This window comes from Lipotes vexillifer, unplaced genomic scaffold (assembly GCF_000442215.2).
Source record: "Lipotes vexillifer unplaced genomic scaffold, Lipotes_vexillifer_v1.1 scaffold661, whole genome shotgun sequence".
In the NCBI taxonomy this organism is placed as follows: domain Eukaryota; kingdom Metazoa; phylum Chordata; class Mammalia; order Artiodactyla; family Lipotidae; genus Lipotes; species Lipotes vexillifer.
The window spans coordinates 80,726-96,163 of NW_006796183.1; the positions used below are offsets into that span (position 1 = coordinate 80,726).

The 15,438-nt window shown below is 43.6% G+C and overlaps 1 protein-coding gene across 1 annotated transcript in view; it reads left to right on the forward strand.

Moving 5' to 3' along the window:
- CFAP57 (cilia and flagella associated protein 57) overlaps nt 1–15,438 on the forward strand; it is a 75,845-nt gene that overhangs the window by 24,124 nt on the left and 36,283 nt on the right. The window contains exons 6-11 of the mRNA XM_007468275.1: nt 1,144–1,283; nt 2,074–2,239; nt 2,938–3,051; nt 11,009–11,221; nt 12,497–12,670; nt 15,406–15,438. The exon at nt 15,406–15,438 is cut by the window's right edge and continues 135 nt beyond it. Coding sequence (XP_007468337.1) covers nt 1,144–1,283; nt 2,074–2,239; nt 2,938–3,051; nt 11,009–11,221; nt 12,497–12,670; nt 15,406–15,438 — 840 coding nt within the window. The remainder of the gene's footprint in view (nt 1–1,143; nt 1,284–2,073; nt 2,240–2,937; nt 3,052–11,008; nt 11,222–12,496; nt 12,671–15,405) is intronic.

Genomic DNA, 15,438 nt, shown 5'->3' on the forward strand with positions numbered 1-15,438 from the left:
GGCACTCCCTGGGAGCTGTATTACTCCTAGAAAAGGCCCCATATACACTCCCCCAACCAGGGCCAATGCTGTGGCCTGACTGGCCCTTTGGTTCCTATTGTGATTGTAGGATGTACTTCATCAAAAACCATCAGGGGGGCCTCCCTGGTGGCGCAGTGGTTGAGAGTCCGCCTGCCGATGCAGGGGACACGGGTTCGTGCCCCTGTCTGGGAAGATCCCACATGCCGCGGAGCGGCTAGGCCCGTGAGCCATGGCCACTGAGCCTGCGCCTCCGGAGCCTGTGCTCCGCAACGGGAGAGGCCACAACAGTGAGAGGCCCGCGTACCGCAAAAGAAAAAAAAAAAAAAATCAGGGAACTTTGAGGAACAAGATTTCTTACTCGCAGGGCCTGGAGGGTACAGAGCAAGCCCAGGGGCCACACAGTGAGGCCATGGTTAAAGAGAGAGGTGGACCTGGGGCTCTGCATTTATTAAGGTTTGAAGGTGGGGTGTCTAGGGTTTTGTGAGTTCACTATTTATTTAATGGTCATTTAGCCATGAGAGTGAGAATTAGGGCACAGGAAGAGAAAAGTGGGGTCACTCAAGAAGTCAGTTATTTAAGTTATCCAGAACTTTCTGCAAAAGGGGTCTTCAAGGGTGGGGATGGCTTAATTTCTTGGCAGATTATTTGGCTGGTAGCTGTGTCATACAACTGGCAATATGTTTATTCAAGATGGATGTCCTTTGAAATAGATGCCTTGAGACTTAAAAACTTAATGTCAGGCACTTACCCTACAGTACCTAAGGTAGTAATCAGAGAGGAACACAGACTTACACGTAAGAATATTTAGTCTAGTGTTATCCCTAACTAACCAAAATCAGAGACCACTTAAATATTCCTATAGTAAAAGGATAGATAAATTATATTCATAGAATAAAAGGATAGATAAATTATATTCATAGAATAAAATACTTTATTGCCATTAAAACGATGTTTTAAAATAATAATGGTATAGGAAAATATGCATAATGTTAAAGCAGTTTGCCCACAGCCTGATTTCTGTGCATCTGGGCTAATTAACGTCCATAAGTAGTAATGAGAGCTGGAGTGCATTACCAGCCTTTTGCTTCCTCTGCCCGATCCCATTCTGTATGATTTCTCCAGGGGGAGCCTGCCCACTTTGAGTATCTGATGTACCCGTTACACTCAGCATCCATCACTGGTCTAGCTACTTGCATCCGCAAACCCCTCATTGCCACCTGCTCTGTGGATCGGTCTGTTCGCATCTGGAATTATGAATCAAAGTAAGGAATGAAAGGCTTTGCTACTGTGATATGCACGATTTCAGTTGTTAAATTTTCCATGGGAATTATTTTAATTAGAGGTTTGAAATTTTAATTACTTAGAAGCTTTCAGTTGGAAAAGTTTTTTTTTAATCAAGTCAGTCAAACTACCTTATTCTCTTTACTTTTCACTCTTGCATGAGCTAGAAAATCACTTTATACTTTATTCAGTGCTTGCTACGTGCCAGACACCATGCTTGGCACGTGGGACATAAAGAAACATCCCAATATCTCCTGTCCTTACATACCCTCCTGTGTCCTTCTAGCTTTCCTATATCCCCTCACCCCCACTAGACCTGCTTTTTGCCCCACGGAGCTCTCCAGACCATTGATTCGCCCTTTGAATCCAGATCACTGCCCCAACCCCCTTCAGCTCCCAGTGATTTTTATCCTCCTGGCATAGCTTCCTTGAGAATCTCCAGCCTAGATTGGCCCCATGACGTGACTTCTTTGCTCTTGTATATAGCTGCTGGGGCTGCTGGAAAAAAAATTGTGCAATACTTCTGATTTGGAAATCTAAATGGAGCTGTGCCTTCAACATGTCTAGACAACCCCATATTCAGTCCCCCTACTTGCCATACTCATTGCTGGACACTACCCTCAAGCAACCAAAATCTAGAAAAAGAGGCACCAATAATTGCAAGTAATAAAGTATCTCAAACGCTAGGATAAAAATATGTACCAGATACAATGGAGGACTTGAGGGACTCAGTGGGCTAGACTTATATTCAATAATTTATCTTTTTTACAGCACCCTAGAACTATTTAAGGAATACCAAGAAGAAGCTTATACAATCAGCCTTCACCCATCTGGACACTACATTGTAGTAGGGTTTGCTGACAAACTACGCCTTATGAATCTACTCATTGATGATATACGTTCTTTCAAAGAATACTCTATCAGAGGGTGCAAAGAGGTAAGAACTGCTGGAGATAAAGGTCCAGTTTCTTGGAAAGCCAGAGTTGAAATATCAAGAACTAGCACAACTGGGGAGGTAGGACCAAAGACTGTCTTAGAGAATTCTGGTGGCTGAAAAAGAAATCCAATTCTCCCACCAAACTTATTGCATATGTTGGTTCTATCCTCTTTCTTTTATGCCCACCAAAATATATCACTGAACCAAACCATGTGAGATCCCACCTGTGATCAGTCCACTCTGTGACTGTGGAGTAATATATTTTTTAAAAGCATTAAAAAGAAAGTTATCACAGAATCGGAGTCACAGCCGGGAAGGCAAGTTTGGCGATTGGGAGGGGCCAGGGAAAATGAGCAACAGGGAGAGACAATAGCCCATCAGATTTCCCCCTGAGATGACTTGTGGAATGAAGACAGTGATTTGAGGAATTGCTCCCCTGTTCTGAAACTTCTGCAGACAAAATGAGTGTTCTATTCTCTGACCCAAGCACCTTCATGATTCGTGCACATGGTAGTGTCAGCATCTTGGCCAATATGAGCTACAGGAATAGTGAAAGTGAAGATGTCAGCCACTTCTCAGTCTTATTTGCACCTTCCCCTGATTCCCAGTCCTACGCATGGTTTCACCCTGAATTCAACTGTAACCTCCAGATAGACTACTGTCTTTCATTCTTGCTCTCTTCCTGTATTTCCTGGTAGTGTTGCTTTAGCAATGGAGGTCACCTGTTTGCTGCAGTCAATGGGAATGTGATTCACATTTTTTCCACCACCAGCCTGGAGAACGTCTCGAATCTGAAAGGACACACAGGGAAGGTAAGTGAGTGAACAGTGTCCAAGTAAACAAGGACTCAGAGCCAAGCATCATGCTAGCCAATGGGGTATAAGTGAACAAAAGAGAAGTGATTCCTTTCCCTTGAAGGTCCCTGTCTAGTTGGGGGAAATGACAATAAAACAAATGCACAGACAGATTTAAGTACTAACTGTAGTAAACTCCGTGAAAGAAAAATATGGGTTGTTATGAGAGGAAGTGGTGAGGAGCGGGCATGATGAGGGAAATTGGGATGTTCACGAAGGCTTGGTCCTAAGGAGTGGCTTGGAATTAATCAGACAGAGCTGGTGGGGAAAATCATTGCAGATAGAGATCCAAAGACCCTGGGCTTCCCTGGTGGCACAATGTTAAGAATCCGCCTGCCAATGCAGGGGACACAGGTTCAAGCCCTTGTCCAGGAAGATCCCACATGCCGCAGAGCAGCTAAGCCCGTGTGCCACAGCTACTGAGCCTGTGCTCTAGAGGCCGTGAGCCACAACTACTGAGCCCATGAGCCACAACTACTGAGCCCACGTGCCACAACTACTGAAGCCCGCACACCACAACTACTGAGCCCATGAGCCACAACTACTGAGCCCACGTGCCACAACTACTGAAGCCCGCACACCACAACTACTGAGCCTGCGTGCCTAGAGCCTGTGCTCCACAACAAGAGAAGCCACCACAATGAGAAGCCCACGCACCGCAACCAAGAGTAGCCTCCTCTCACCGCAACCAGAGAAAAGCCAATGTGCAGCAACAAAGACTCAAAGCAGCCAAAAAAAAATAAATAAACAAAGACGCTGAGATGGGAGATTTCTTTTTTTTTTTTTTTTGCGGTACGCGGTCCTCTCACTGTTGTGGCCTCTCCCGTTGCGGAGCACAGGCTCCGGAAGCGCAGACTCAGCAGCCATGGCTCACGGGCCCAGCCACTCCGCGGCATGTGGGATCCTTCCGGACCGGGGCACGAACCCGTGTCCCCTGCATCGGCAGGCGGACTCTCAACCACTGCGCCACCAGGGAAGCCCGAGATGGGAGATTTCTAAGGGTATAGGAGGAACCATCTGTGAGACTGAAGCATAGGTATCAGGAATGAAACTGAGATTGGTGAGGTTAGCAGCGACCCAGGTTCATGGAACCTTGTTCATGGAACCTTGTAGGCCTTTTAAGGATTTTATACTTTATCCTTCCTGTTCCATGAAATCATTGAAGACTTTTAGGACAAGAAATGATATGACCATATTTGCATTTTAAAACATTACTTTGGCTGCAGAATGAAGATTGTATTGAAAAGGACGAGGGTGGAAATGGTAAGGAGATTGTTATCTACGTGATAAATGATTAGTACTTTAGACCAGGATGGAGGTGGTACCAATAGGAAGAAGTGGATGGATTCAAAAGATATTTAGGAAGTAAAACCAGTAGTTCCTAAAGATAAAGTAGATATGGAGCATGCAGAAAAGGGAGAGACTAAAGATTGAAAGGGTAAGAAGTCAGCAGATGAATTTGGAGAGAACTAGCAATGGGAAAAGAAAAGCATTCTAAGCAGCAGGATGTGTTGTAGCTGAAGGAATGGGAGTATAGAATAGGATGGTGGTTTGTGGTTTATAGGGCACATTTAAGGAGTGATAGAAGGAGGAGCTGGAGAAGTCTGCTGCACCAGGGAGTGTGTATGCCATGCCAAGGAATTGAACATTAGTATGTAGGTGATGAGAAACACTCGGAAGGATTTAAGAAAGCAAGGAATGGTATCAGAAAGATAGTTCTCCGAACAGTACTGAGGATGGATTAGAGGGGAGGGAAGTTGGAGTGAAGGAGATCAGCTAGGAAATGAGGGTGAAAGAGGAGCTAGGAACTAAACCATGGCTTTAGTAGTAGGGACAGAGAGAAAAAAGATATTAAGCTCCATTTTGGACATGTTATGTTTGATGTGTCCAGGAGTGTGATATATGAGTGCAGAGGTCAGAAAGAAGTCAAGGCTAAAAATTCCAATTCAGGGGATTAGGTGGTAGTCAGTAGAAGTCAGAGGCATAGATTAGATCACCAAGGGCTCATGCGGAATCTGAGATCTTGGGCAGGAGATGAGTGACCAACATTTAAGGGACTGGTAAAGAAGAGAGAGACTGCAAATGAAATGCAAAGAGAACCTGGAATCGAGGAATTGTATCAAAGAAGCCAGGGAACTGGTTTCCAAAAGGATAAAGTCATCAGTGGTATTAAATGTCAGAGAGTGGGATGTGAATACTAAAAAGTGACCACTGAGTTTAGCAATTAACAGGTCACAAGCAAAAGTGCTGTTAAGCACAAGCAGTACTGAGAGTTGCTGCGTTTCCTCAGCTCCAACAGTGTGACTGTGGAGATGCGGAGGAAAGCACACCAGGTGAATGTGATGCTCTTTCCAGGACCACGCACACCCCCATAGGAGGCCCTCCTCACCAACCCAGCAGAGCAGCCATGTTTCATCACTTTACAAGAATTTATAACACTTGTCTCCCACCAGGGATATATGTTAGGCTTACATGTGTAATACTGCAAGAAAAAACAAAAACAAAAGAAAATATAGATGGAGCATGCAGCTAAAGCCATGCATACAGGGAAATTTATAACATTAAATACATGTATTGGAAAAGTGAAAAAGATGAAAATCAGTGGTATAACCATCCTGCTCAATAAATTAGAAAGAGAACAGCAAATTAATTCAAAGAAAACAAAAGAAAGGACGTCATCAGGATAAGAGCAGGAGTTAATGAAACAGAAAACGTTCACACAATAGAAGATCATCAAAGCCAAAACTTAATTTTTTTTTAATTTTTATCTTTTTAACATCTTTATTGGAGTATAATTGCTTTACAATGGTGTGTTAGTTTCTGCTGTATAACAAAGTGAATCAGCCATACATATACATACATAGCCATATCCCCTCCCTCTTGCGTCTCCCCTCCCACCCTCCCTATTCCACCCCTCTAGGTGGTCATAGAGCACCGAGCTGATCTCCCTGTGCTATGCGGCTGCTTCCCACTAGCTATCTATTTTACATTTGGTAGTATATATATGTCCATGCCACTCTCACTTCTTCCCAGCTTACCCTTCCCCCTCCCTATGTCCTCAAGTCCATACTCTACGTCTGAGTCTTTATGCCTGTCCTGCCCCTACGTTCTTCAGAACCTTTTTTTTTTTTTAGATTCCATATATATGTGTTAGCATATGGTATTTGTTTTTCTCTTTCTGACTTACTTCACTCTGTATGACAGACTCTAGGTCCATCTACCTCACTACAACTAACTCAATTTTGTTTCTTTTTATGGCTGAGTAATATTCCATTGTATATATGTGCCACATCTTCTTTATCCATTCATCTGTCGATGGACACTTAGGTTGCTTCCATGTCCTGACTATTGTAAATAGAGCTGCATTGAACATTGTGGTACATGACAAAACTTGATTTTTTGAAAACTCAAAATGAACAAACCTTTAGCATAGCTGATTAAGAGGAATAAAAGAGAGAAGATATAAGTAACCAATGTGAGGAATGAAAAGGGGATATTAGTACAGGTCCTATAGACATTAAAAAAGATCATAAGAAGATATTATGAACAACTTTATGCAAATAAATGTGAATACATAGACAAACTGACAAATTCCTAGAAAAATTGAATCTGTAATTTAAAACCTCTGACAAAGAAAACTATCACTGGAGAAGTATATCAAGTTTTAAGGAAAACATGACACTAATCTTGAAAAAACTCTTTTAGAGAATTAAAAAAAAAAAAGCAAGTACTTCCAACATTGTTCTAGGAGGTCAGCATAATTGTGATACCTGTCAAAGACATCACAGGAAAGGAAAATGATAAACCAGTCTTTTGTATGAACATAAAAAGTCCTACATAAATTATTATCAAACCAATCAAGCAATATATTAAAAGGATAATACAGCATGACCATGTTGATTTATTCCAGGAATGCAAGGTTATTTTAGATTTTGAAATCAATTGGTGAATACCACATTAACGTAGTAAGGATAAAAAAGCATATGCTTATCTCTATAAATCCAGATATAATAAAAATCTATACCATTAACATACATTCATGATTTTAAAAAACAAACTAAAAATAATGGGGAGCTTATTATATTATAAAAAAAATTTTAGGTACTTTTAAAAAATATTTTATTTGGCTGCACCGGGTCTTTAGCTGTGGCACGCAGATCTTTGTTGCAGCATGCGGGCTCTTTGTTGTGGCGTGCAGGCTTCTCTCTAGTTGTGGCGTGTGGGCTCCAGAGTTCACGGGCTCAGTAGCGGCGCACGGGCTCTCTAGTTGTGGCACGCGGGCTCTAGAGAGCGCAGGCTTTTTTCCCTGAGGCATGTGGGATATTAGTTCCCTGACCAGGGCTCGAGCCATATCCCCTGCTTTGAAAGGCGGATTCTCAACCATTGGACCACCAGGGAAGTCCCTAAAAATCTTATATAAGACATTTACAGGGACTTCCCTTGTGGCGTAGTGGGTAATACTCTGCGTTCCCAATGCAGGGGGCCTGGGTTCGATCCCTGGTCAGGGAACTAGATCCCACATGCCTGCCACAACTAAGAGTTCACATGCCACAACTAAGGAGTCCATGTGCCTGGTCAGGGAACTAGATCCCACATGCCTGCCACAACTAAGAGTTCACATGCCACAACTAAGGAGCCTGCAGGCCACAACTAAGTAGCCGGAAAGCCACAACTAATGAGCCTGCCTGCTGCAACCAAAGAGCCCACGTGCTGCAACTAAGGAGCCCGCCTGCCACAACTAAGACCCAGTGCAACCAAATAAATAAATAAATAGAAAAAAAAGTGCCGCCTGGAGAAAAAAAAAGGCACAGAAAACCTACAGCAAACAGCACAGCTTGATTATGAAATTATGAAAGCATTCCCTCTGAGATAGAAGACAAAACATGATGCCTTCTGTTAGCCTTGTACTGAGTCCTATCCAGTGCAATAAGGCAAGGAAATGAACTATTCATTAGTCCACGGGGCTGCCATAACAAAATAGCATAGACTGGATAGCTTATAAACAACAGAAAATTTTCCTCACAGTTTGGAGTGTGGGAAGTCCAAGATCAAGGTGCCAGCATGGTCAGGAGAGGGCCCTCTTCCCTGCCTGCAGACTTCTTGTATCCTCATATGGTGGAAGGAGCAAGCTAGCTCTCTGGAGCCTCTTTTATAAGGGCTCATGAGGGAAGCACTCAGGACCTAATCACCCCCCAAAGGCCCCAGCTCCTAATACCATCATCTTTGAGGGTCAGGATTTCAAAATATGAATTTTGGGGTGAGGAGGTAGTGAGAGACACAGACATTCAGGCCATAGCAAAATAAAAGGCATGAAGGTTGGACGGGACGAAATAAAACTATCACCACAGACATAATTGGGTATGTTGAAAATTCAGAGAATTTGCAGATAAACTATTAAAATTAGTGAATCTAAGAATATTGTTGGAAATAAGATAACTATATTTAAATGTATTTTTACATGATAGTAGAAAGCAATTAGAAAATGCAATGTAAGAGGTAGAGCTAGGACTGAGACATGGCAGAGCTAGGACTGAGATGTGGCTGACAGGACTGTAGTCATGGGAACACCCAAAGAGGTAGCCAGTGGGTCAGCAGGTTTGTTATTTATAAGGAGATTGAGAAAATCCATTAATGTATTGGAGTTCATGGGAGCCAGTCTCTCTCTATGGGAGAACGGAGTTACAAATACGAAAAGGGGAAAAGGCTAGAAAGTTTTTATTTGGTTGTTTTGTTTAGCAACTTGGCTGAACTAATTCTGAGAAATCTTTTTTTTTTCTCCTACAGTGGGCAGCCTCGGATGTCTCTTCTCGGATGTTTTTCTATTTTGATCTTTTAGCCTGGCTACCTAGGGCTTGCCCCTGGGTTGACCTAAGCCACTCATTAGTCATAGATGGTGCTTAAGGCCCCTTAGCCAGTTAGATTTTCACCCTTTTCTGTTGGATTTGTGTTTGGCTTAGAGGCTGCTGTCACAGTTCATTGAGTTTATGCTTTTGCTCCATGTTTAGCCAGAGACTAGCAGTTTGGAGGTTTCCCTCTCTGATTGTACCTGAGAGGGTGCAGCCTCAGCCATGCACACAGCCTTCCAGGCTGCCAGATATAAGCATGGTTTTATTTCTAAGCCTGACTTCCTGGGAAATGCCCCTGGGTCAGGAGCTTAGTATTCAGTTAGTGTTTGGTCAGGTGTGTTTAAACCCCTTGTGCCTGTGATGCTTCCGCCCTGTGTTAATGTGTCATTGTGCAGCTTAGGAGATGCTTTCAAGTGTTCCCCATATCCTACTCTGATTGCTCTTGAGTGGGTGCAGCCTTGCACGTACATACAGCCTTCCCGATCCCCAGAGTTGTCTATGATCCCAGAAGGGCTCTCTTGACTGTCTCTTTCCATTGTCCTCTCTATTACAATTCTGTTGTTCTGCCATCTTGCTTATATCAAGGAGTTACCAGCCTTCTCTTAATTGCCCTCCACCTAGATCTCCATTGATTTAGATGATGCCCGTGGATGGAATTCTCCATGCTCTGTTCCAAATAAGTCAGTCTCCTCAGGCAGAGCTGTAGGGCTCTTTGTCTTATGGCTGACTTCCCTCTGGGAAGAACCCCTGCTCCACTGCACCAGAGCCGGGGGTAGGGACCTTCTTTTCCAAGAGTGACATCCCTACTCCGTGAGTGGCACTTTCCCTTGTCCTCTCTATTACAATTCTGTTGTTCTGCCATCTTGCTTATATCAAGGAGTTACCAGCCTTCTCTTAATTGCCCTCCACCTAGATCTCCATTGATTTAGATGATGCCCGTGGATGGAATTCTCCATGCTCTGTTCCAAATAAGTCAGTCTCCTCAGGCAGAGCTGTAGGGCTCTTTGTCTTATGGCTGACTTCCCTCTGGGAAGAACCCCTGCTCCACTGCACCAGAGCCGGGGGTAGGGACCTTCTTTTCCAAGAGTGACATCCCTACTCCGTGAGTGGCACTTGCAGGTGGAAAGGGGGTGGAATCCCTCATCTTTTCAGCTCCCACGTCATGGTGCGGAACCCTCACCCTACGAGTTAGCTGGGGCAGGGCAGTCGGGGCACCGGTATTCTCGTGTTTCTGCACTTGGAGTAGAGCTTCCACAAACAGGTGGGGATTGGCTGGGGGAAGGAAGATGAGGTCTTCTTGGCCACGCCTGCCTGGAATAGAGCTTCTAGGTGGGGATAAGAAACACCAGCAGGTTTCCCAGGGTGAAGCCATAGCCAAAGACTGAGATCCAGGGAGAAAGGGAGCCCCATCTTTTGGCCACACCTGCCCAGAGTACACAGGAATAAAGTGTTTGAAGCTGAAGAGGGTAAAGGAGCCGATTATGGCTCATATGCCACAGTCTCTGTTCCTACTGAGGTTGAGTAGATTTTCCTGAACGAATGTTTCTACATTTGCTGCATGCCCTTAGGACAATTTCCAAAGACTTTAAATAACTGTTTTTATCGTTTTTAACAGTTACCTTATTGTGTGGGGGGTAGGTCAGCTGAGGTACTTACTCTGCCATCTGGAAGAACCCTCTCTCTGTGCGATTCGTGCAACTCCCTGTGAATAGATAATTATTTCAAAATAAAAAGGTTTTGTAAAACATAGCAATGATTGATTGTAGCATTAGAGGAGCTATTATGATTCCGTCTTTATACTCATAAAGTGAAATGGAAGTGGGAATGTTTCATCTTCAGTATTTTGCAAGCATCTGAGAAAATAGAATGTTAACTTTCCCACAAAGCTATGATTAGTGTTTACTGAAGGGCATGTACCAGGAAAGGACATTCTGCCTCAGTCTAGTGGAACACGTAAGAAGTTATCCTCCTTTCCATGAGAGGTGTGTGTGTGTGCGTGTGCGTGTGCGTGTGTGTGTGTGTGTGTGTGTGTGTACACTCCTAACTGGGTATTTCTTCATCCCCCATAGATTCGTTCAGTTGCATGGAATACAGATGACAGCAAACTGATTTCTTGTGGCACAGATGGTGCTGTATATGAATGGAATCTGTCCACAGGAAAGAGAGAGACAGAATGTGTGCTCAAGTCCTGCAGCTACAACTGTGTTACCATCTCCCCTGATGGCAAAATCATCTTTGCTGTTGGATCAGACCAGACTCTCAAGGAGATAGCAGATTCTTCAGTAAGTCTGCCCCTGTCCCTCCTCTGGGCTGCTGCCCTGATTTGCAGAAGACAGCCTCCTGTGTTTACAGCAGAAAGGGATGGAAAGGGGGCCTGTGAGAACAGCGTCCCTTCTTCATGGGATAACACCTGGCTCCTCATTCCTATAGGGTCAGCTCAGTAATTGTTACTCCTGGAATTTCCTGCCCAGCGTCCAACTGACTGGGTTAAATTGTGGGCCCCTTTTCCATTTCTACTTTGCTTGCTGTCTGTAACTTCTCTCCTACCCTCCAGGGATGGCGGTCAGCAGCATCTCTAAACTGTGCTCTAACCCTTGATCTGCACGCGCTTTCGTGGGGTAAAAACAGAGCTCTAGTTATTGCTATCACCTAAGCTTGCTACCGTATTTGTTTGGAAATCCCCAAACTACTCTGAAATTTTAGAATTAACATGTTGGCTCTAAATAGTTGAGGGAGGAGAGAAGAGCTCAGCAAAGACACTTCCTGCAAATGTGGCTGTGTTTTTCTCCACAAGCCCAGCTGAGAGTAGGGTGTCTCTCCAGTGTGCCCCCAAGTAGCTTGGTCCTGACTCTGTGGTGGCTTCCACAGCGCTGCACCAGAACAAAGCTCCTTTAGGGCAGGGCCGTGGTTCACACCTCTTGGTATCCCTACCAGCTAGCACAATGCATGGCCCACAGCGTACATTCAGTAAATATTTGGTGGCTAGATGGGTGGGTGGGTTGATGAGTGAATTAAAGAGCAAAGGAATGAATGAATTCCCTGATAGAATAGATTTTTGTTTATATAATGGACATTAATAAATGTTTGCTAAATAAGTTTATGATCCACATCCCATTCTTAGTTTGAGATACACGGTTAGAATAGCGGTCAAGAGCATAGTCTTGGGAGCCTGACTGCTACCTAGGAGGTGGTTGAGTTGAGGCAACTTACCTAGTATCTCTGTGACTGTTTCACCATCTTTAAAGGGTTTTTGTGAGGATTGGATGAGTTACAACCTGTAAAAGCCATAGAACACTGCTTGGCACATGCTTTATGAAGGTTTCCCTTTTTTAGTATTATTCCTAACTCCTAGAGCTGCTTACTCATCAGTCAAGCAGCCAAGAAATATTTAGTATGTGCTGGACATACCGTCCAGCTGCTAAAACAAATGGAAAAAACACATTTTAAAATCCAGAACTTGCCCTAATGCTGCTATTAGAAGCAAGGAGGAGAATGACATGGGGACAGTGGGTACACGGCTCAGCCCCTCACCCTGAACAGAGCTGGCTGTGTTCCAGGTCCTTCGAGAGATGTCAGCATTTGACGTCACCTACACAGCCATCGTCATCTCCCATTCCGGGCACATGATGTTTGTGGGCACCTCGGTGGGAACCATTCGTGCGATGAAGTACCCGCTGCCTCTGCAGAAAGAATTCAACGAGTACCAGGCCCATTGTGGTCCTATCACCAAGGTGAGCGCAACCGTCTCCCCCAGAGCCCAGTCCCAGATCCAGCGCTCAATAGATCCACCTGGTCCTGCCCTCCACATACCACCTTTATCCCTTCAATCTCCCAGCATCTTTTCTCTCCCTTTATTTATTCCTCCAGCCAAATGTTCAATAAACATTTATTGGCTCTTAATACTCTTTGTTTAAACTACTCCCAGGAATTTGTTCTAGGAGGTAATCAGAGATGCACCTAAAGATTGAGGTGCAAGATTGTTCATCATAATATTTCGCATAATTATGGGCCATTCGAGAGATGTTATAGGCCCCCTGACCACAGCCAGTGCCCTCATGTCCCAGCTGTTGAGTGTTGGCTACTAAAGGCTCACAGCTCTCCTCGCCCTCCACAGAGTTGCTCTGGACTAAAAGGAGTCATGGCCCAGGAGATGAGCCCCTGCCCGTCCCTGGGGGTCATAGCATGAGCACACATTTGTAAATTGTCCTTCCATTCCCCCTTGTAAAAAAGCAGTGTCTATGTATACATGGGCTCCTGAAAAACAGGCACTGGCAAAATGTGTTTTCTCTCCCTCCTCGCCTCTCTTATCCCCAACTGAACAATACCAACACCTGAGGTTTTTAATTATGTCCCAAATTCTATACTGGCTTGCCTGCAGACACCATCTTTACTAGGAAAGGCTTTTTCATTATAAACTGGAACATTTCTATACTGAGCCTGAGTCTTGGGTCCAAAGTAAATTGCTATCACATATTCCCCCCTTTTGCTTCAGAGCTACTAAGTTTTGTGGATAAGATGTTTACTTTTCTGATTATAAAAGCAATACATGTTTATTTTAGGAATAAAAATCCTCATAATAGCATTATCATTAATATAGTGATGCATTTTCTTCTATTTTTTGTGGATATGCTTTAAATAAATTAAGACCATACTGTACGTATGCCCTTGTAGGCTGCTTTTTTTAAATTTATGCTCTTGTAAGCATTTTTTGTATGATGAAATATTTCTCAAAAGCATGATTTTAGTAGCTATTCAAATATCCTATCACAATGATAGAACATAACTTATTTAACTCTTCTCTTACAACTGGGCATTTAAATTATCATGAACTCATGAATATCCTAGCCTATAGATTTTTCTGAGCATCTCTGATTATTTTCTAAGGCTAAATGCCTAGGCAGAGAGCGAATCCTAAGGGGAAGAGCATTGCCATTTTTAAGGTTCTTGACACATATTGGTGATTGTGAGAGGACAGTTTCCATAGTTGATTCTTTACTTTTCACTTTTTATTTTGAAGTAATTATAGATTCGTAGGAAATCTGAAAGATAGCATCAAGGTCCTGTGTGCCCTTCACCCAATTTCCCCCAATAGTTACATCTAATGTAACTACTGTACAGTGTCAGACCAGAAAACTGACACTGGTACATTATGTGTGGGGTTCTGTATCATTTTTTCACATAGATGCATAAATGTGTGTAACCACCACTGCACGCAAGATACAGGACTATTCCTGCGCCACAGCATCTCCCTCGTACTACCCTTCATAGTCACCCAACACCATACCTAGTCCTCAGCAACCACTAATTTGCTTTCCATTTCTATAATTTTGACATCTTGAGAATTTTATAAAAATAATCATTCAGTACATGACCATTTGAGAGGAGCTTTTTTTTTTTTTTTTTTTTTTTTTTTGCGTTACGCGGGCTTCTCACTGTTGTGGCCTCTCCCGTTGCGGAGTACAGGCTCCAGACGCTCAGGCCCAGCGGCCATGACTCACGGGCCCAGCCGCTCCGTGGCATGTGGGATCTTCCCGGACCGGGGCACGAACCCGTGTCCGCTGCATCGGCAGGCGGACTCTCAACCACTGAGCCACCAGGGAAGCCCCGAGAGGAGCTTTTTTCACTCAGCATAATACCCTTGAGCTCCATGCGAGTTATTTCATGTATCAATACTTTATTCCATTTTTGCTGAGTAGAATTCCGTGGTAAGGATGTACCGTGATTTGTTTAACCATCTACCTCTTGTGGGATATTTGATATTTTTTTCCCCAGTTTTGGGCTATTACAAATAAAACTGCTATGAACAATTATGTACTGGCTTTTATGTTGACATGTTTTCATCTCTCTGGTGTAAATGCCCAGGATCATATATCCTGGCATCCTGGCTGGATCATATATTACAAGTGTGTTTATTTAGTTTTTTAAGAAACTACCAAGCTATTTTCCATTCCTACCAGCAATGCATGAGAGATCCAGTTTCTCTGCATCATTGCCAGCATTTGGTATTATCATTATTTTTTATTTTAGCTGTTCTAATAGGTATATAGTGACATCTCATCATAGTCTTAATTCACATTTCCCTAATGGCTAATAATGTTGAACATCTTTTCATGTGCTTATTTGCCATTTGTATAACTTCTCCAGTGAAATGTCTCTGTGTCTTTTGCCCACTTTCTAGTGGGATTATTGGGTTTTTTTACTGCTAAGTTTTGAGAGTTCTTATATAGTGTACATAATAATTGACTCTAAAGATTCCAAACCCACAGAGAACATATACATAGTCTTATTCTTTTATTCATTCCCAGAAGCCCGTGAGGGTTCTTGTCTCATGTCTTTTCTAAGATAGAGTCTTCCTCCCCAGGAGGCTGTACCCAGGCTGGCATGGAGGGAGGGCTTGCACAACAGCTGGCTCAGTCCTGCTCTCCACGGCCTGCGAAAGCCTCCTGTCCATGCTCTGCCTCCTCAGATGTCGGTCACCTTTGATGACCAGTTCCTGCTG